This window comes from Macadamia integrifolia, chromosome 6 (assembly GCF_013358625.1).
Source record: "Macadamia integrifolia cultivar HAES 741 chromosome 6, SCU_Mint_v3, whole genome shotgun sequence".
Classification (NCBI taxonomy): Eukaryota; Viridiplantae; Streptophyta; class Magnoliopsida; order Proteales; family Proteaceae; genus Macadamia; species Macadamia integrifolia.
This window is the reverse complement of record NC_056562.1, coordinates 36041320-36062184: the sequence shown is the minus strand read 5'-3', so window position 1 is coordinate 36062184 and position 20865 is coordinate 36041320. Positions and strand designations below refer to the sequence as shown.

Sequence of the window (20865 nt, the reverse complement as noted above, 5' to 3'; positions counted from 1 at the left end):
TCAAAATTAAAATACGTATCGGAGTGTATCGTATCGTATTAAAGATACGCTAAGATACGATAAAGATACTCACATAAATGGATAAGGAACACATTTTTATACACTTTTGCATAAAAAAAACTATATATAACATGTAGAATGCATAAATACTTAAGTAGAAGGTATCGTATTAATAGACAAATATATTGAGTTGAAAATGTTCAAAATGATGAGGTTTGAGTTTTTTACAGTTTTTTCTTTCCTCATTGCCATTGCCACTATGATGAGTGCCGTGAAGAGTGTCGTGGTGGTTCAAATCCTTGGCCAGGACCTTCTTCTTCAATAGGAGCAACTACGATGATATTCTGCACTTGTCAAATATAGACACAATATTTACCCCAGTCGAAATATTTATGGTAGTAGGTCTTCCATTCATTGTAGAAAAATTAAATTTTTTTTATAGAAGTTGTAGATTAAATGTTTTTAAAGAACATATAAAAAATAAACAAAGTGTGGACCAATATATTTGAGTAGATCTAAGAAATTAAAAAAAAATATTGAAACCCTCACTTTTTTGGGGAAAAAATGTGGGTTTCATTTGAAATCATGTATTTAGTAATTATAAGTTATGACATTATTTTTAAGAGTTTAATGAACTAAATTTTCTTCAAAAAAAAAAGTTGGGGGGATTTTTCTTTTCTTTTTTTTTTAAATTAATTTTTGAATAAAAAATTTAAAAAAAAAATTTTTTTTTTTTTGAGAAAAATCAAAAATTTCCATGGAAGTTGGAGAACACTTGTTTTTACATAACATATAAAAAATCTAAACATTTTTAACCATTGAGCATGAGTAGATCTAAGAAATTTGAAAAAAATTGAAACTTTCATTTTCTCTTGAAAAAAGTTTGTAAATCCTTATAAATCCAATGATTTCATGTAATAATAATGCACAAAATGTGATTCTAAGTATGATGAACCTTAGATTTATAAAAAAACTTGAAAATCTAAGGTTAAAGTTGAAAAAAGTGAGTAAAGATTCAAGAACTTACTATTCAAATGTTTCAACTTTTAAGTTCAAGGTTCTTCTTGGATTATGTTTCTCTCATTCTTTGAACCATTCACTTCTACAATGTCTATTTCAATCTACCATTTGAGTCTCCAAAAAGGTGTGTGAATCAAAGGGGAAGAAAAAAGCAAAAAATAGAAAACTGTTGGTGAGAGTGTGAAGTATTTGTTTCAAACAACAAAAAATTCACACTTGAGTAGCCGTATCGTACCGTATCGATACGATACGGCTCGATACTGCACGATACCTTCGATACGTATCGATATGGTACCGATACGTACCTATACTCTCAGGAATTTTTAGATTTTCAAAAGTTCGTATTGTAGAGTATCGTACGTATCAGTACCGATAAGGTACGGCACGACACAATACGTACGATACGCCGATATACAAAAAGAGGTCTAAAATTCCCCGTAGCGTATTGATATGTATTGTGCCGATACCTACCAATACGATACATATCGACCGATAGGGCACGATATACACCGATACGTATCAGTACCGAGTCTTTCTTGTTTATATAAATGCTTTTTCATAAACTCTTAAATTTTTATGGCAACAAATGAGACAGATGTCATAACCTAATGTTCTTATATGGGTGGGTGACAGGTTCCTACTTTAAGGCTTCAACTAACAACACATAAGCGGAGTGTGTGAAGTTCAGCCACATTACATGCCCCACGTCAACGACGTCATACACCATAAACAATATGTACACATATGATATGGCTCCATAAATAAACTCGTTAGTTATCAAGTCTACCTGACCGACTTAACAAACTTTGAACTACAATATAGTATTCCGATTTCAAAAGCAAAACATCTCATTATTTGCCACTTAAAAGTATATATGGATTAGTCCGAGTGATAAGAGTAATAGAGGATCCAACATCTATCTCAAATGTCAAATTTTAATAGGAAATTTTTTTTTACTAAACCCATGGACGACTATTCATCCAACACCTTAAAGTTCACAAACTCATATAGAATTTTAGTACCTACCCTGCCCCACACGTTTATGTACCTCAAGCCACTTAGACACAGGAAAACTAGTCTAATTATCCAAAATAAATCAAAGAAAGTGGTTCAAATTATGATTCAAAGTTATAATACAATTACAAAGATACCATTACATGGAAATGAATATAAAATACAATATTTAGTAATTGGGGCGAGGTTTTAGTTCACAAGATTGGTCGTTGTTGAGCCAATATCAATAAGGCAGAAAAAGGCTATCCTCCTGAGTCAAAGGGGGAGTTTTTGAACCTTTAGTGCAGTGAGGGAGCTCGAGTTCTTGAGACCAGGGAGGGGCACCCCCGGGCATTGATTAAGTGAGAGAGGAATGCTTGAGACCAGGTAGGTGTAGGAAGTCAGGCCATGGAAGGGTTTGGAGGCCGAAGACGGCTGAGAAAGGAAACAGCTTTTCAACACGTGGAAATTCATTTCAGAATGGAACCTATTTTATTTGAATGAACTTTTGGACTTCTTTCAATCGGGAACCTATCTTGCACCTTCGGAATAGACTAGACGTGGTAGATCCTCCGAACCTCCCTTTTCTCACAGTCCGACATGACTTTGACTTAATTGTCTCTTTGAACTCCCTCCGTAACTGTTCAGCCGTGAACCACTTGGCTTCTGTGGCGAGAACATTTCCCACCCCACTCTGTAGAGAGAGCTTAGTCCCTCTTCTTTGGGCTCTCTTTAGTTTGGCCAGTCTTCGGTTAACACCGGTTGTCAATCAGGAATGAGGTCGTTGATCGTTGTTGAGCCAATATCAATACTGATATCCATATTGATATGGATCGATTTTACCAAGCAGATTTCAAAACTAAAACCCACTTATTGGTCAATACCATCAATACTTGTATTGGTATCAAATATTAATCAATATAGTCAATACAATACTGATACTTAAATCCATGAATTGGATGCATTTTTTTTTTCTTTTTCGGGTGAGTTGTGTGCATCTTGGCGCCATCTAAATGGTGAAGTGAGAAGTTTAGGACTTTTTTTATTGTCCTTTATCAAATTCCTAAAAGTTATTTAATTTAAGAATAAAAAAGAGTTTTTAAAATAATTTGTAAAGAACTTGTAATTATATCATTATTCAAAACTACATATTTATTGAATAGGTATGTGAAATGACCATTTTTACCCCTCTTGATAATTTTTTAATTTGAATCTGGTATATACAGAGAGAAACCAAAGATGTCACACTTTTTTTTTTTTTTTAATCTGATGAAATTATCACACGTTGAATCATATCCTATAATAGTAGCAGACAATGAGTTTGCCTGATCTTCTTTGTCCATACTATTTGGCTCATTGCCTTCAAAAACAATATTTTATTCTTTTGTGCCACTCTAGGCCAAGTATTCAAAACACAAAATTTGGATCCAGATCAATCTTCTTACTCTAACCTAAAAGTGTACAAATATGGTAAGTGATCCAGACCACCAGATACAATAATAAATAAGGGTGGTGGGTGCCATTGGATCTTACCTCAGACGTGGACCGGCACAGTAGAATACCTATGGGCTCAAGTTAATTTACCAATCCAATCTTTCAATGAGGGAGCTTGCTTCCCTAATATCATATAAACTGGAAAAACGGGATGATTAGCTAGTTTACATTTTCTTTCTAATACTCCTATAGGTTAAGGATCTTAGGCTAGCATGACTCTTTCTCACAAGCTCAAGCGAACTTATCCGCACATTCGTTAGCCGTAAAGCTAGAAACGGCAGCAACTTCCCGGTTGGATGGGCAGGAATTTTCTTTTTCAATTCTGACAGATTTCAAAATATCTAGTTGGTAAGGAGCAGGGAATGAATATGAATTCAAAATTTCACAAAAAAAAAAAAGAAAGAAAGAAAGAGCTGTTGAAGACTAACAGCTGAGTGCATATTGCCCTACTCATTCACTGAATCTTGTGTTTGGAAGTCTTCTCTAAGTAAATCCACTTGTTGAAGACTTTGAAGTTGGGGGAAGGAAAGATGAGAAGGAAAGTAGGGTGGTGACCATGTGAACCTTTTTTTCTTAAGTGGTGGGGCAAGGTTCTAAAAGAAAATCGAATCCAAATATAAAGGAATATCATGATCATTCATGGTGGCTTCATGTATCTCTCAATAATTTTTTTCTAAGAAGGGGTGCATCACTGGTTATCTATTTCTATTGGTTGGTTGGGCCCTTCATGGCGTCAAAGTTGTTTTCCTCTTTCAAGAAGTGGGAAAGGGGACTTTATTTGAAACTTCTTCTTCTTTGAACAATAATTTGGGATCAAATTTTCCATTGAACCATGATGAAAGATGAATTCTATTATCTTGAACTCATGACCATTGATTTCATCGAATTGGTATGGAAAGGGATAGTTTCGACCTTATCTAAAAAAATATATGAAGTTAATGGTGACACAGATGTCCAACCACAATGTTACATCACTAATAAAGGAGGAGTTATATATGGGTGAAGGAAAATTTAGTCCAATAATGTATACTTCTCGCCATCTCTTTATTTGGAATCTAACTTGATGTCGGTGATCCCATGTGTCAGATTTATAAGGGTTGTCAGGCGGCCAGTTGTTTATAGGAGTTAGGAAATTGCTTATAAACTCTTGGGTTGTGTTTCATATGAATTCTAGATCATTTTTCGCATTTTGATTATTTTTATCATCTCAATGATAAATCGACCTGGAATGCATACCAATCGCAGCCTTAAGGTGATTACTGTGAATTCCTAATGAATTGAGTGAAGTTACTAATAACCAAAACCGGAAAAAGGATGAGAATGGGAGTGCTAAGAGTAGTTTGGTGTTGACTGAATAGTTAGATGCTTAAACAGAGGGGAAAAAAATGCTTAAAGTTGGTTCCATTGAGATTGTGATCGTATCAAATTTGTCCTCATATAAGAGTCGATCGTTTTTTCAAGGAAAGAACAGAAATGGCATTGTACACCATATAACATAATTGCTCTCTATTAAGTTATAGAAAATTTCAGGATTAAAACTTGCAAAAAATTAGAAAACATAGACTCATATATAAATGACAACAATTTACGAGCGAAACCCAGTTTATTCTTAGACCAGATGACCTAAATGTATGTGTACACTGCATGTACGGTTAGATTATGACCTCTCTCCCACTTGCTGCCATTAAAAGTGAACGGCGGTACAATTATAGAAGCAAAAAGACATATATCATCACCTAATCATAGGTACATGCAACATAAACACTTCAGTGATTCTTTACCAGCACTCATAGAATTTGATATCAAGGCGAAGCCGGAAATAGACATCTCCTTCCAACGAATCAGTCATCACTGTTGCAACTCCCCTATGCATGAAGAAGTCCCCAGTACCACCGACCACTGAAATGTCTCTTTGCTTCACCAGTATTGGATCTGCTCCCATGAAGTTAATGGTCCCCTTATAGTCAGTGCTGTTCAATGCAAAAGAGAACCCTAGCCAAGCAGTGAAAGTGTCTTTCTTGTCATAGATGTAGAGGCCTTGTGCACGGCCTACCGGCGGCGAGTGTAAATTGTTGTCGACGGTGATAGGATCATCGAAGACAACGACATCTCCAAAATGGTTTTGTGGAGCCAAGATGGTTAAGTTAGCTCCTTGTGGAGCTGCTACAATGGCAGCAGTTGCATTTGCAGCATTCTTGCCATTGTAAAGAATGTCATGGAAGAATAAGACCAACTCCTTACAAGGCTTATATTGCTTATTGGGCATCATTCCATGCACAGAAGAAGACCCAAGGAGAAAGAAGAAGAAGAAGAAGAGAAGAGCATTAATGGGAGACAAAGACGACCTTCTTGCTTCCATTTCTTTCTATTCTTCTTCTCTTCCCCTGCTTGGAAGTGAAGTGGAAAGAAAACCAATAACACAACTCCTCTACTACCTCCCCTTTCCTTCACGTCATTATATAGAGATTTCTTATGAGAACTTTTCTTCCACCGACAGACCTGCTCTGATAAAAAGAAAAAATTAATTAAAAATACTCAGAAGTGATTATAGGTGAAAAGGTACATAGCCTTCAACATATCCCTTGGTTAAGTACTGTTAAGTACTATTGGTGAAAAGTGAAAACAAATTCTAATTGATTATTAAGCTTCAAGGCTGAAGTGATTATAGGTCAGAAGCTTTCCCATATCCCATGTCACTTTCTCTTGCGACTTTTCTTATGTGGTTTTGCTACTACTTGCTACCTACCATACCCACCCAATAATAGAGGAATGGAATCACCCATAAGATCTTGACATCACCTAATGCATTCTATGTAGAATGGATTTACTGCTTATATGATTACTTGATCGTACATATGCGGATTCAATTCATATACCTCTTCTTTTATATATATTTTTCTTTACCGTTATAATGGCAGAAAATAAGATAAATGTTGAATCCTCACATGTACGATAAGATGACCATACGTGCAATGGATCCAATCTTCATTCATGACCTAGAATTGTCACTAAATCTTGACCCTACCCATCAGTTTGGGTATCTTCTGACCCAGCCCATTACTACCCCACCACCTGGCTGGAAGCTGCATAGATTGTGCTGGAATGTTTACTTTTTCTGTTTTGGGTTGAGGGAAACAGTTACCTTTTTTTGGGAGATTAGTATGACTTAATTAGGGTTTTAAAACCCAGAATTGAGATCCAGATTGATTCAGGCCAATTCAAATTGGGATAAGAATCGACCCAAATATATCCTAACCCTAATTTTTAAAGGGAAAATAAACCAAATTGCATGCTTTCCTCTTTGCGCAACCGAAAAGGGAAACAAGTGAAAGCTTAACAACTAGTAGTAGCCCAAATCTAACCTGTCGACAAGCTTAAGTGTCTCAGAAGCAACTTATCTATCAGGTTAAGGCCAAAGAATAAAAAAGAAAAAATATCTCAAGGACAAGTAACATGCATGGAAAAAGGAGTCTCTTCATAATGGAATTGAATAGCATAATGGATTAGGTTTATTCTCAATCTTGGATAAAAGGTTTGGGGAAAAGAGTCCAAAATGGGTAGGAAAAGATAATAATTAGGGTTGAGAAAATTGTGAAGAAATGTTTGTGATCAAAAGAATCTAATTAGGTTGGGGGAAGGGGGTGTTGGTGAGAGTTAGGTGTTGAATTTGATGTTTGTATAGGATTTTATTTGTAGGGTCATCACTAGGATTTTAGGGGCGGTGGTCCATGCGATTATGGTGAGGAAAATCTGGATTACATTTTTTCTTTTCAATGTCGGTATGTGGCTTATGATTCAATAGGTACAAAGTGCTCTACCAATTAAGAGTAGTTGAGGAGGTTCTTCAGGTCACGAGGAACCATGGATGGCCTTCCCAAATTTCCACTCTCCACTCTCTCCACTCAATTTTGTTTCTAATACTGTCAAATGGCAACAAGAAAGTCACCAATAAAAGGACCTTACCTTGCTATATCTTTTTTTTATTTTATAGATAACTATCCTTATACATTGAAGGGTGATTCATATGAGTCATGTGAGAAGAATAAATGAAAGAACATTAAGAAGTTATAAACTGACGTGGACTATAATCCAATTTCCAACATCTCAACATATCCCTTCATATAAAGACATAGAAATTGTTATCATGTTATAGAGGGTCTAATTTTAGGTAGAGAGAGTTCTTCGAGTCCATGAAGGTATCAAAGGCCTGAATAAACTGTTGTGGAACCATAACTCTATTACTCCCAATATCTCTTATAGTTTCAATATACCTAACTCTACAAGTAGGAAGAAAACTTAGGGAGAACAACAAAAGTAACTTCACTATACCTAGCTCTACACATAGTGAGAAAATTTAGGGAGAATAACAAATCACTTAAACTCCAATGCAATATCAAAAAATCAAACTCAAACTTTAAGGCATCAGTTGTAGAAAGCTTCTCAAGTATATAAAGGTACATAGCCTTCACCAAATCGTTGATGAGCTATAATTCCATAATTCCCAACATGGATCTCCTTCGCACTAACATAGAGGGGGGAATAAATGTCAAGAAAACTCTTCTCATGCATTTTTTAGAAATCGAACTCCCTACTTTGATACCATTTTTGTTATCATTTCACATAATAACATGAAGTCATAAACTATTATGAAAAGACAACATGAAAGGAGGCCCTAGCACTACTAAGATACGTAAGTTCCATCATTAGCTTCACCAAATGATATTCGAGTGTGAATCAGGTCCTTGTTTGAGAATTATTCGTATGATCTGATCCACACAAATAGAATACACCACAATATTTTTTTCTTCAATGAATTTGATATGTACGAATTAACTCCATATAAGAATGATTTTTGTACAACCTAATCCACCATCATTGCATTCTATACCAAGAAAAGGTTAACAGAGTAACGGAGGTCAACCTATTGCCCAATGCTGACCTGAGCTTGAGATGAGACAAGGGTGGGTCATTTTCCACCAGGACCACCTTTCTTTACTTTCTTCTCATTGACGAGATACATCAAAATAAAAACAAGCACCGGGTTTGATTGGTAACCAGTATTAGGCTGGCTTTGACCTCCCCAAAAGTTGTTCAGTTCAAGCGAGCTGTGTTTGGTTGGCATTAAAAATGGCTGATTTTTCTGCTTAAAAAATAGTAGGAATCATTGGTAGTCAATGCGCGAACCATTCACCACCTTTCCAAGATTTTCTTTCTTGGAAGGATAGGCACGCCACCCGACAGGCACATAGAAGCATGGTCTTAAAATTCGGATCAAAACGGTCAGGGTCGTTTGGGTCAAGTTTGATCCGATATTGATTTACTACTAAGCTAAGGTATAATGGTAATATGGTCCGAGATATTAATTTTTATGAGAAAAACAAGCTAGATTCATCTGATCTAGATCGATAATGATCTGATCCGTATCGACTGAGTTTGGTCTTAAATTTTAAAATCTTGCATGAAATTAGAGACAAGAGAAGGTAGGGATTTTTTCATTAAGAACGAGAAAGAGGCTTACACATACTGGGCATGCCCTTCTATTTGTCAATATAAAAAATAAAATATATTGCTTCACTAAGACTTTTTTGCCTACGTTTTTTCATCAATATATTCAATTTTATTGATGAGATAAACCATGAACACTGTACTAAAAATCCCTGTGGTTGACTGCCTCTCTTTCTCTCTCCTCACTATCATGCCCTTAGCATCTCCCTTCATATTCCCACGCTTTCCTGTCATCTTCCCTTGACCTCTTCTCATGTTGCCACCCCCTTGCCAGTCTCCTATTACTCTCTGTAACATGGTTTGATCGATATTGTATGAATGGATCGATACTGAAGAAAATTAAAATGGTCAAAAATGATTTTTAAAAAATCATGATTATTTTTGTTGGATCTAGGCCAATTCAAAATGGTATCAAATCGATATCAGCCTTAACCCATGTTATTTTCGATATCGAGTTCTCAAACCTTGCTTCGTAATCTAATGAAGAAAAATCGAATTTTTGAATAAATTTTAAACCTAAAATATATTTCAAGAATGCATATCAAACACAAACTAAGATAGAAATATAATGTTCCTTGTCAGGTTGGTAGGGCATAGAGTTTTAATCCTTCTTTGTAGTTGCGTCTCCAATTTGATACTCATAAAGCTCAAAACTACAGTGAAACTGAAATGGAACTGCCATATATGTTAAAGCAAAGGTGTACTAAGAATTCTGATTTTGCTTTTTCTGTGTTTGAGTAGCAACTAAAACCTACAACAATGTCAAACACACAAATTAAGTGATTGACAACAACAATCTAAAGCATAATTACTGAGTGGTTAATATAAATCAAAGCACCCATTCTTGACTGGATCCAACAACTTGTCCTAGTTGGACCGGCCTTTTCCCCCTTCTTCCCACCCCTTTCCTTTCTCTTTATTGGGTTTTGATTGGCATTGGCATAACACAGCCAAATTCATATCAAACCAACTCACCAATCATATCCCAATGCTTTTGGAGTCATGCCAGTATCTGTTAAAAAGTTAAGAACATTTTCCATAATCCTCCACCTTGATGCATCCTAAACTCTTTTTTATCTTTGATTGGCATGCCTCAACAAATTAATTCTTAATATTTATTGGGAACAAGGATGAACTTGAAAGCCTTTCTAGGCTTGTTTGCTTATCTGCTACATGTTAAACAAACTTAGATTAATGAGGGCAGATCAAGTTTTAGGAATCAAACATGGGTGGGGTCTCCATTGATTTTGATTTAAATTGGTCAGAAACATACAGGCATTGATCGAAACCCTAGAAATTAAAATTGAAAAGAAGTAAGATTTTCATAGATATGTAATATTTTAGATTTTTAATTCAAAATATTTGTAGATTTTTTTTTAAAAGATAAATTCCATTGATTTTCTACTATTTTAGTGACTAAAACAAGGGAAAAATTTGTCATAAATAAATATTGAAGTGCAAGTTAGAACTCGGGTATAATTCACCCTTAAAAATTAACGATTGAGGAGATGATGTCTAAGTCCTTATAAGTTTTTCATATCAAGTTACTCATTTTTGATATGGGATCATTGTTTTCATGTGGGACCCAATAACCTCTCCCTCTATCAAAAAATGACTTTTGAATCATTAGACTCGGACATACAGACATCTCAACGTTTCAAGACCAACCTTGGATAGGCTTAGCCTAGCCAGTTCAGAAGTGAACCAGTAATAGCGGCAAAAATCTGGCATTCAACATTCATTAGTGATGTTGACATTGAAAGAGCCCGAGACGCACCCATTGCGTCAACACTCAGTTTGTACCCGAGTGAGCTTTCGTTTAACTCTCACATGTCATTTTTTTAATTTCTTGCTATGACAATTTTGAGAACCTGGACTCCCAAATTGAGAACGCTTGATTTTCCCTCAAACTGGTAGATGATGGCAGGTTGGCAACTAAGATTTTCTCCGAGGGAGTTACTCCATTATCGAAGGCACATCAAAGTTGCCACACCCTTTCTTCATCATCTAAACCACATCAAAATTGCCGCATGTTGGGACTCATGTAGATCCTGACCCAATTTATGAAACCATGGAACAAATAACAGACTTGAATGAGGGTTCTCATTCTGCCAAATGGGTAGGAAGTATTGAAGCCCATTTTGATCTAGAACCTGGGCAAACCAAGCCCATCTAAATCAAATTGTCAGACCCAATAACAATCAGACTATTGGTTGGACCAGCTTCAAGCAGGATTTGGTGGGCTTGGATGCCAATACTCACAAGTTGGCCCGGGTTAAAGTACTCTCCACAGCTAGTTGTGAATTTCTGATTCAGCCGAAAATTGTGTTTCACTTACTATATTCCAAACTAAGGACAACTCATCATAGGGCATCAGAAAAGCTCGGTCAGTCCAAACATGCCTTGAGCCCGAACAAGGCTTGGGTTGAGATTTCAGCCCATAGGGTGGGTTAGGGTTGAAAATTTTAGACCCGAGGTTGGGTTGGGCTAGGCCTGGATTGAGGTGTCATCCCAACCCAACCCTATATATTAAGTATATAATAATCTAAATGTATTGATAATTATAAATGGGTACTTATAGAATAATGACTGCAAAAAGTCTTTCGTTTTCCACAATCTACATATATATACAAAAACCTTGGTCTTTGGCCTTCGCAATGCATCAAGATCAAGTAACCAAGTAACCAGTAGTACTAGACTGAGTTTGGTGGATCCATCAGGGCTCGACTGGGTTGGGCTAAGTCTGATAGGGTTGGGACTGGGCTGAGATATCCCAGCCCAACCTAAGACTAGGCTGAGCTTTGGTTGAATTAAGAAACTTAGGGTTGGGCTGACGTTTTAAAAAAACACAGCTCAGCCGGGCCCATTGACACCCTTATTCATCACATTCGATCACCTCTACCGTGCTATTTAAAAATAATAAAAAAACATAAATGATACGTCATCTTTGAAAGTCTAGATTTATTCAGTTATAGCGGCAAAATACAGACAGGTGACACGAAAAATCTAGAGAATGCCACCAAAGGGTAGACCAGCATAAACGTGGAGAACCGAGAAACATCTGGAAAACAGAAGAAGGTTTACCCTTCTTCTTCTGGAAATCTTCTAGAAACTGGAGAGTTCGTAATTTGTACTGATATAAAGACTCGAATTTATGGCTTTACGATTATCTAAAATCGATAAGAGGCATTGAGCTTTGATCGCGTGAGAGACAGTTTTCCGACTTGCATTTCTGGGTTTGTGGAGCGAATCGAACTGATAGCTTAGTCATTTGGATTTGTGGAACCGTAAGGAGGGATCGTTTCAGGAGGAAATTGTATCTAAGAACTGGAAGTGACTCTGCTCGAATTTTTCTTTCCTGTTTTTGGTGGATTGTTGGGGGTTTTCGTCTCTTGTATAGTAGAATTAGAACATATTACCGTCGCTTTATTTTATTTTATTTTTCTCTCTTTGGATGTTTACCTGTTTGTTGGTAATAATAATTGTAATCTGGTTAAGGACATGAAAAGACGAATTGTAGGGTTTTTTTCTAGGCTTGGTTCTGTTCTTAATAATTGATATTTGATGGTTCCTTAATTTGATTCGTGAATCTGAAATATTGTTTGGCTCTGGGGAAGACCTGCTGTTTAGGAAGAATGAGAGTAGAAATATGAGAATTCTGTTTCCAAATAGGAGGGGTGGATTATTTGCAGTTGTTAATGAAATTAGATCACTTGGCTGTGCCTGTTTTGATTCATGGTGGAAACTGCTGTTTAGCTGAAATGTATCATATTGGGTCAACATTTTCTGACATTGTAATGGGCACTCAGGGACATGGTCATGGTCTTATAGTAATTTTGGATTCCGGGTGATGATGTTATTTAATTAGAACGATTTACATTCTGTTTTTGATGCCCAGGAAAAAAAAAAAATCTCTGTTTTTTCTATCAAAATAATGTTAATTTATTTAAGATTCTCATTCTTTTGGATATAAAACTTGAATGATTTCGACTGTAGAGCTTTTGTCAGAACTTTTATGATTTCTTATTAAAGATTTACTTTTGATCCTTGTGGCGTAATCAATTTTAATTCTTCATTCATTGATTCCTCCCCCTTTTGTTTTCTTGGTTGCAGTTCTTGTCATCGGACTCTGTTATTCTGAACTTAATTGATCTATTGCTGCTCAATCCCAAGAGCAAAGCAGAACTCTTCCTAGTGGGTTTAGACTCTCAATAAAGTAGTAGAATATGTCGACCTTTTACAGGCCTGTGGACTTATATTCCTTGTCTCCTCATCAAAGAAGTCATATTTCATATCCTAACCACTATTATCCAAACTGGGAATTGGTTTCACCTCAAATTAATGGTGGTCCAAGCAGGCCTCCCATGGTAAATGAGTCTTGGCCTTGTGGTGGTGGCTATGGTTACTTTAACCCAGCAGATTGCCATGGCTGCTGTGCCAATAGCTACTTCCCTGTTTTCTATGGTTTCAGACATCCACACTCTCATCATCTGCCGCCAACATTCCCTCATTACTACCATAGTCCTTACCCACCATACCCTGAAGTCTACTCATCTCACTATGTTCCTCCTCCACATTATTCAGTTGGACAACCCAGATACGAGTATGATAAGAATATAGCTGGAAGCCATTGTTGTGGATGTCCAAACCACAAATGCAGTTCAGAAGTAGATAGTAATGTCAAGATTGAAGAACAGGAGCCTGAAGTTGAGAAGGCTGAACAAAAATCTTCTGGAGCATACCAGAAGCCAGCTGTTTGGATTCCCCCTGGTTACGTGAAGGAGGAAGATGGGAGCTTGTCTTCTAAACCAGGGCCACAGGTCTGGAATGGATGGCTTCCATTTGACATGAGCAACACCAAATCACTGAAGCAAGGTGGTGAGGAAAGAAAAGGACAAGATGAACAAAATGAAGAGAACAGGTCTCATTTTCCTTATCCTATAATTTGGATGCCTGGTTATGAAAAGCCAAAAGAAGCAGAGACAAAAGATCTGAAGGATGTCAGCTCTGTTACGAAATCTCCAGAGGAGACTCCATCAAAGCAATATCAGCACAATGAAGAGAAGAAGGGTCACTTTCCTTTTCCTTTCTTTTGGATGCCTGGTTATGATAAGAGACCAGAACCTGAGATGAAGGATCTGAAGGAGGTCAGCAATGATACCAAGTTTGCAGAGGAGGTGCCCTCCAAGATCAAAACTATCCCTGTAAAGCTTCTTCGGAATGATGATCCCGGGGAGAAACCAGGAGTGGCAGATGAAACTACTGGATTTCATGCAAAAGTGGCTGAGGATGAGCTGAAATCAAAGAGCATCCCCGTGAAGCAAATGGAAGATTTTGAAGAAAATAAGTCATCCGGAGGAACTGGAACAGCACCCAAAAGCATTCCTGTGAAACACATGGAAGAGAATGCAAACAAGTCCTCACATGGCAGCACTAAAAGCCGAGCTGGATCACCAAAGGCATCCAAGCTACCTCCTGTGTGCCTGCGGGTTGATCCATTGCCAAGAAGGAAGAATGGTAATGGCAAGTCAAGGTCCCCAAGCCCTTCTGGTGAGAAGGGAAAACTGCAAAAGGAACGTGATAGAATGAACTTGAATTCTTCTGACATGGTTAAGGAAAGCCAAGACTTAAAAATGCAGGATCGTGGTCTGGAGAAGGTCTCAGAAGAACAGTCAGGAAAGAACGACAAGAACGCTGTCGAAATTGAGAAAACGAGGAACGATGTGCCTATGGTAATTAAGGAGGTGGCAGAGATACCCGTCAGGGAGGTTGAAATAGATGATAAAGAGCAGCAAACTGCCAAGGAAGCAGTAGAATCGAAAACAGAAATATTGGAGGATTTAAGCAAAAACAAAGTTATTTCTGCAAGGGAAGCAGCTGTTCTAATTCAGTCTGCCTATCATGGATACGAAGTGAGAAAGTGGGAACCACTAAAGAAACTGAGGCAGGTGGGAAAGGTGCGTGACCAGGTGGAGGAGGTTAGAGAGCGTATTCGTGCTCTGGAGTCCTCTCCTGAATTGCAGATGGATAAGAAGCAGAAGCTGACCATTGGAGAAACTATAATGGGTCTTCTCCTACAACTGGATGTAATTCAGGTATGAATTTTTGTGAAATTTAATGTTTGTTATGTTTTAACCACTTTCAGAGGAAATGGCTATTGTTTTAATAGGGTGAACTTGATAATATATTCCAGCAAGCTAGATGTATGGGTAAAGTATAAAAATCATACGCTACCATACTAGTGCATTACAAGCATTTAGTAGACCTGACTGGATGACATGTTAAGATAGTGTTATTGTATTTTTGTATAATTAGTCAAGTGGTATAGTTTCTAGGGTGAAAACTTATATGGGTTCTAAGTTTTCTGATTTTTTTGTGTGGCTTTGTATTTATCAGGGCTTGCATCCTAGCCTCAGAGACATCAGAAAGTCTGTGGCCAGGGACCTTGTTTCTTTGCAGGAAAGACTTGATTCTGTGGCCAGCCCAGAATCTGAAGAATCTAAATTGACAATTGATGCACCAATGAACAATGCCAAACCGGTGGATGATAATATTTCCAAGACGGATGATATGGGTGTGCCTCTCGGACAAAATGAGGAAGAGAAACCATCAGAGCTTTCAAAGGCTCCTTCTGAAGAGCCTACTTTGAAGATGGAACATATTGGTTCTGACGTTGATGAAGTTGAAGTTGGTGCATTGATTAATGAAGTTTTGGCAGAATCCAGTGCACGATGTGAAGAGAAAGTACTAGAGCCCCCAGTGGACGACCCCAAACCGGTGGGTAATAATATTTCCGAGACAGATGATATGGGTGTGCCTCTCGGACAAAATGAGGAAGAGAAACCATCAGAGCTTTCAAAGTCTCCGTCTGAAGAGCCTACTTCGAAGATGGAACATACTTGTTCTGACGCCGATGAAGCTGAGGTTGGTGCATTGACTAATGAAGTTTTGGCAGATTCCAGTGCACAATGTGAAGAAAAAGTACTAGTGCCCCCAGTGGAGGACAAGGAAGTTGAGAAAGATTCAGAGAGAGTATCAATGTATACAGCTGTGGAGCCTTGCTTGGTGAGGGAGTCGATTGAATCACCAGAGATGTGGTCTGAAGAGGCAGAGTCTAAAGCTGCAGACGTGGAACCATCAATAGACATGGAGGAAGAAGAAAAGTCTAATACTGGTCCTGAGACGGTGGTGGAAAATGAGTTGGAATGCAGGCCACAAAGACTCGATGAATTTCCACTGGTTGGGGATTCTGCGGGAGACCAACTCCAGGAGGCAATGGATGATGTAATTCAGTCATCGACAATGCAAGAGTTGGAGTTGCCGCTGGGAGTACTGGAAGAGACACAGAGCTCTGACTTGGAGCAGAATGTTGAGCATGTGGTGGTAGAAAGATTAGAATTTGCAGAATCTGACTCGAAACCAGAGCTTTACAATTTGCAACCGTCAGCTATGGAATATCTCACAGATGAGGAGCTCATGAAAACTCCCAATATAGAGGACTCCGCTCATAATCTCCAAGGGTTCGAGGAGAGAAATCAAGAAGAGAAGCTAGTGGAAGATCAAGTGGTTGCCAATGTGGATTCCTCACAAACTGTTAGTACCCTTCCATCTGATTTTACAGATCACACGATTGCATCCCAGGCTGAAGGTATGGAGGTTATTGTGAAGGAGAGCAAGGATGGTATAGCCGAGACTGAATTGCCCAACATTGATGGATGTACAGTGAAAGAGGTTGGAAATGATTGCTTGCCAAGTATTCAGTTGGAAGCAATGGAGCCAGCAGGGGAAACACCAAATATGACAGAAATGAAGGATGGCGCTGACAGGTTGGAAACCACGACTATCAATGGAGTTGATCACAATCCCTATGGTTCTGAAATGGTGGAGGGGGTAGTAATAAGCTCAGCTGCCGAAATGGAGGGAGAAATCACGGGCTCAGATCCGGTTGCTCAAGTGAGTCATGAACAGGCACCACCAAAGGTTCAGGAAGTTATTCGGGGTGGGCAGGTACCTAATCACAGTAAGGATCTTGCTGAAGATAATGAGAAACTGAAGGAGATGTTAGAGAAATTAGTCGAAGCGGGTAAAGAGCAGTTATCTGTCATTTCAGACTTGAATGGAAGAATAAAAAATTTAGAGAGGAAATTGAAGAGCAAGAAGAATATGAGGATGAGAACGAGAAAGGTTGTAGCAGTGTCTTCTTCTGCTAAACGATCTAATGGTCTCGGTAAAAGGAATGATGTAACTTGTGCTGCCTGAGTTCCACATAATTGTATGGCTTTCTATGTGTAAGCGTATTATTTGTCCATGTATTGCAAGGTTGATGTTGTTTGAGTAGAATAAATATAGCCTTATATTTTACTTAGTTTTGTTTTATCTCATCCTTGAAAATAAATAATCTGTAACAATAATGCTCCAACTCTTCTGCATAAGATTAGACTAGGTAGAAAGGTACAGCCCCAAGTGTTGGCTACTGATAGATATTGAAAAACCAATGTCACCCATTAAAATTAGCTTAAATCAGGCTAGGTAAGAAGGTAATGATACAGCTAGATGCAGAGATTGTGGCATTTTGATGGACATGTTCTTACTTAGGCTGAAAGGATTGATTTATGTTGTCTACTAACTACTGTTGCAGATTTGGAGGTGTTAAAGCAAAGCAGTGGATCTGTGAAAATGATCCAAGTATACCACAGCTCTGTTGCCACTAAAGCAGGAATAAACTCTCTTTGGTTTCAGAGTGAAAATGATGAAGTACAGAAGCTGGAACCACTAGGCCTGCTCATCGGAAACATGTTCAACCTGAATCTTCAACACCAAACAATGAATATTGGTTAGCAAGAAGCCTGAGGTTTCAACTAGAGCTAACCCATCTTTGCTTCCTTAGATAACTTCATAATTCAATTATTCAAACAGGGTTTCAGCAAAGTAATTCACATGGGGTTAAACATTAAAGGGGAGTATTAATGGATAAACATGTTTCAACTTTTGATCCACTTCTGTCCTCTTGTGTAATGGCAAACCCACAATCTGAAAATATGCACCCCTTTCCTACAAACTGTATTAACCTTGGAACTAAAATTATAAATGAGGACTGGGAAAGTCACTAGAATTGAAAGTTAGCTACCACATATTTGCAGTGGTAGCATGTACTACTATTACAAGGTAATGTGGAGAAGAAAGAAAATTTCAAAGTATATTAAAATGGACAAGCAAATTGGAACATTGGAAAACAGCTCCAAACCAGACAGTCTATGAAGAATGGAATGCATTGAGTATTTTATATAAGGAAAAGGTTTTCTGGGCGAGCGACGGAAGGTATGCTAACATTCTCTCCTCCTCGTATGAAATCGTTCTCACTCGTCTTAAAACCCCTTTTTAAAGCAGGAATCAATCCAAAGACCTCAGTAGAACCAGCTGAGGCCCACATGGTTGTGGTTGGCTGGCACTTTAGAAACATAGGGATATATTGTTATGACTCCAATACAAACACTTTAGAAACATAGGGATATATTGTTATGACTCCAATACAAATGTATTATTTGATATGCACAGTGTAACAGGGGATAAAAAAAATTATTTAACATTATTTTTCTAATAATCAATCATTATTATGATAAATTTCTCGTGCCAAATTTTAAGAGGTTCAAATTTATGTAGTGGGGAAGTGAATGAACAATGAATTGTGGATGAGCTTCGTGATGAGCTTTGAGCTTAATAAACGCAATTAGATAGTTGGATTTAGGGTAAGTCTATGGAAGGTTGATAATTCGTCCCTCTTCCCACTTTACAATAATAATTTAACTGTTAGTAATAAGTGTGGTTGAATAGGCCCCTTGTTGGTCCCTAATTTGACCCCAACGGTTTTTTTTTTTTTTTAGGTAATCGAAAAAGGGTGCTCCATAGTAGTGATCATAGCTTTGAGGACAATCCCTTTTACGTTAAGTAGCGTTTCCGCAGGACTAATGGGCAATAGTAAGCATGCCAAGAGGCCTAAGACTTGAACCCACAACTAGTCAACTCGAACGGTGATGGGTTGAGGACATTTTCACCACTAGGCTACCAACCCCATTGGTAATCTAACCCCAAAATGAATTTTGCAAGAAAAAAAAATCAAATTTCCTTGGGGCTTTCAAAAGCCACTAGGCCCAATATTTGGATGCTTGGGTCAAAATATTTATTGTCCAACAAAATACTTGTTGGTGAGCCTTTGTCCCCTTCACCCCACCCGTGTGAAGATTGTCTGTAATCGTTGCATTAACAGTGTGCATCAGGTTGTTGGGAACCCTTTGGGACACGTGCCCAAATGCTCTCAATCGTTCGATATTCATTGTATTTCACTGCTCGTTGTAGAAGATGTGCACTCCACCCACTCTATTTGAAACCCCATAAAAACAAAGAACAGATCAGATTCACGTACAAGAACATCCTAATCTATGGATTTAAAATTAATTTTTTCTCTCTCCATTTAACAAATTCTAAATCCACATGACATACTAGAACTGGTCCGTGAGCACGATCCGTTCACATAAAAACCAACCAACATGTCTTGAAAAAAAAAAAAAAACAGTACAAAAATTTTTTTTTTTTCATTTAAATATTCTTGTTTCAGAACTCCATAACATGTGGGGCGTTGAGCCTGAGCACCGAACTTCCCACCGGCGAAACAGGGACTTATTAATGTTTCTTCCTTTACATGTCCATGGGAAAGAAAAAGCTTGGTACACATATATATACCAAGCTTATCCAAGAACATCATAGTCGATATGTATAACTTGCAGATGATCCTTCTCTAAATGGAGATTACTGGTGAATCTGATGATGCCAAGCTCTTATACTGTTGTACAATCAATACTGATGCTGTAGTTGAGAAATCTGATGATGCCAATAGACTTCCAACTGGTCCTAATTCAGGTATCTCACTAATTCAGGTATGTCACTCGTAACATCCAAAGTCGCTGCAACCTCTCCCTCCGGCTTTCTCCCCACCAGAAACAGATCAGAACGACTCAATTCCCTAATCATGGCAATGGTTTCTACTGAATTTCCAACCATTCTTACTTCATACTTCATTGAGCTTTCATTTTTGGTCTTTTGGTGGAATTCAGCCAAGTACTCATCATCAATCCTATCGATTTCTTGAGATTGCGTAGGTTCCATCAAGAAGCGAAGAACTGTGAGATTGATACCTGGGTGTTCAGCCATGGGAGCTCCATATGCAAGTGCCTCACGGTCATCACACCCTCCGAAGAATAACACAATAATGGATGAAGAAACTTCACTAGCAGAGGCATGGGTTGTTCCACCAAAGCCACGATCAACGACTATACCCACCGAGCATCTCGCGTGTTCAAGGACTCTTTGATTGACCAACCTGAAATCGTTTCTTGTCGTTTCCATTGAACCATCCACTATTTGGTGCTTGTGGAAAGGGAGTATGATCATAGCCACCCTCTTGTTTTCAGCACTAGTGCAGATGTCTTCATGGATATTAGCCATTGCAGAGATAGCTGTCATGGGCTTCATTGACACACCACTTAGTTGTTGAAATGCCTCAAAGGCGACCACAACGTGATCTGAGTTAATCTTTCGTTGCCCCTTATTCCAGAAGGGTAACCCATTCTTCCTTGCCTTATTCACCATGAGAATTGCAGAGGGTCTCTCTGAGAGCTCCATGTGGTGCATAGAATAAACGCATAACCCTTGTTGACGATCAGTCCCCCGGGAGACTTCAATGAGATTTATCAAAGATGGTATGTTAATGCTGCTGTGAAAACAAGCCAAAATCCGAAATTGAGTACTTGGGTTCTTCCTCTCTATTTTTCTGTGCTTATAATCACCCATGTTGGCCCT

The 20865-nt window shown here is 38.0% G+C and overlaps 2 protein-coding genes across 2 annotated transcripts in view; one reads left to right on the top strand and one right to left on the bottom strand.

Moving 5' to 3' along the window:
• Positions 1-5091: 5091 nt before the first annotated feature.
• On the bottom strand, positions 5092-5961 carry LOC122081489 (disease resistance response protein 206). Its single transcript, XM_042648636.1, has one exon. The coding sequence runs from the start codon at positions 5864-5866 to the stop codon at positions 5285-5287; it is 582 nt and encodes a 193-aa protein (XP_042504570.1). The 5' UTR covers positions 5867-5961; the 3' UTR covers positions 5092-5284.
• Positions 5962-12078: 6117 nt separating this feature from the next.
• Positions 12079-20865, top strand: part of LOC122081183 (BAG family molecular chaperone regulator 6) — a 9916-nt gene continuing 1129 nt past the window's right edge. The window contains exons 1-3 of the mRNA XM_042648189.1: positions 12079-12341; positions 13126-15107; positions 15409-16284. Of these exons, the coding sequence (XP_042504123.1) occupies positions 13239-15107; positions 15409-16284 (2745 nt within the window). The 5' untranslated portion in view covers positions 12079-12341; positions 13126-13238. The remainder of the gene's footprint in view (positions 12342-13125; positions 15108-15408; positions 16285-20865) is intronic.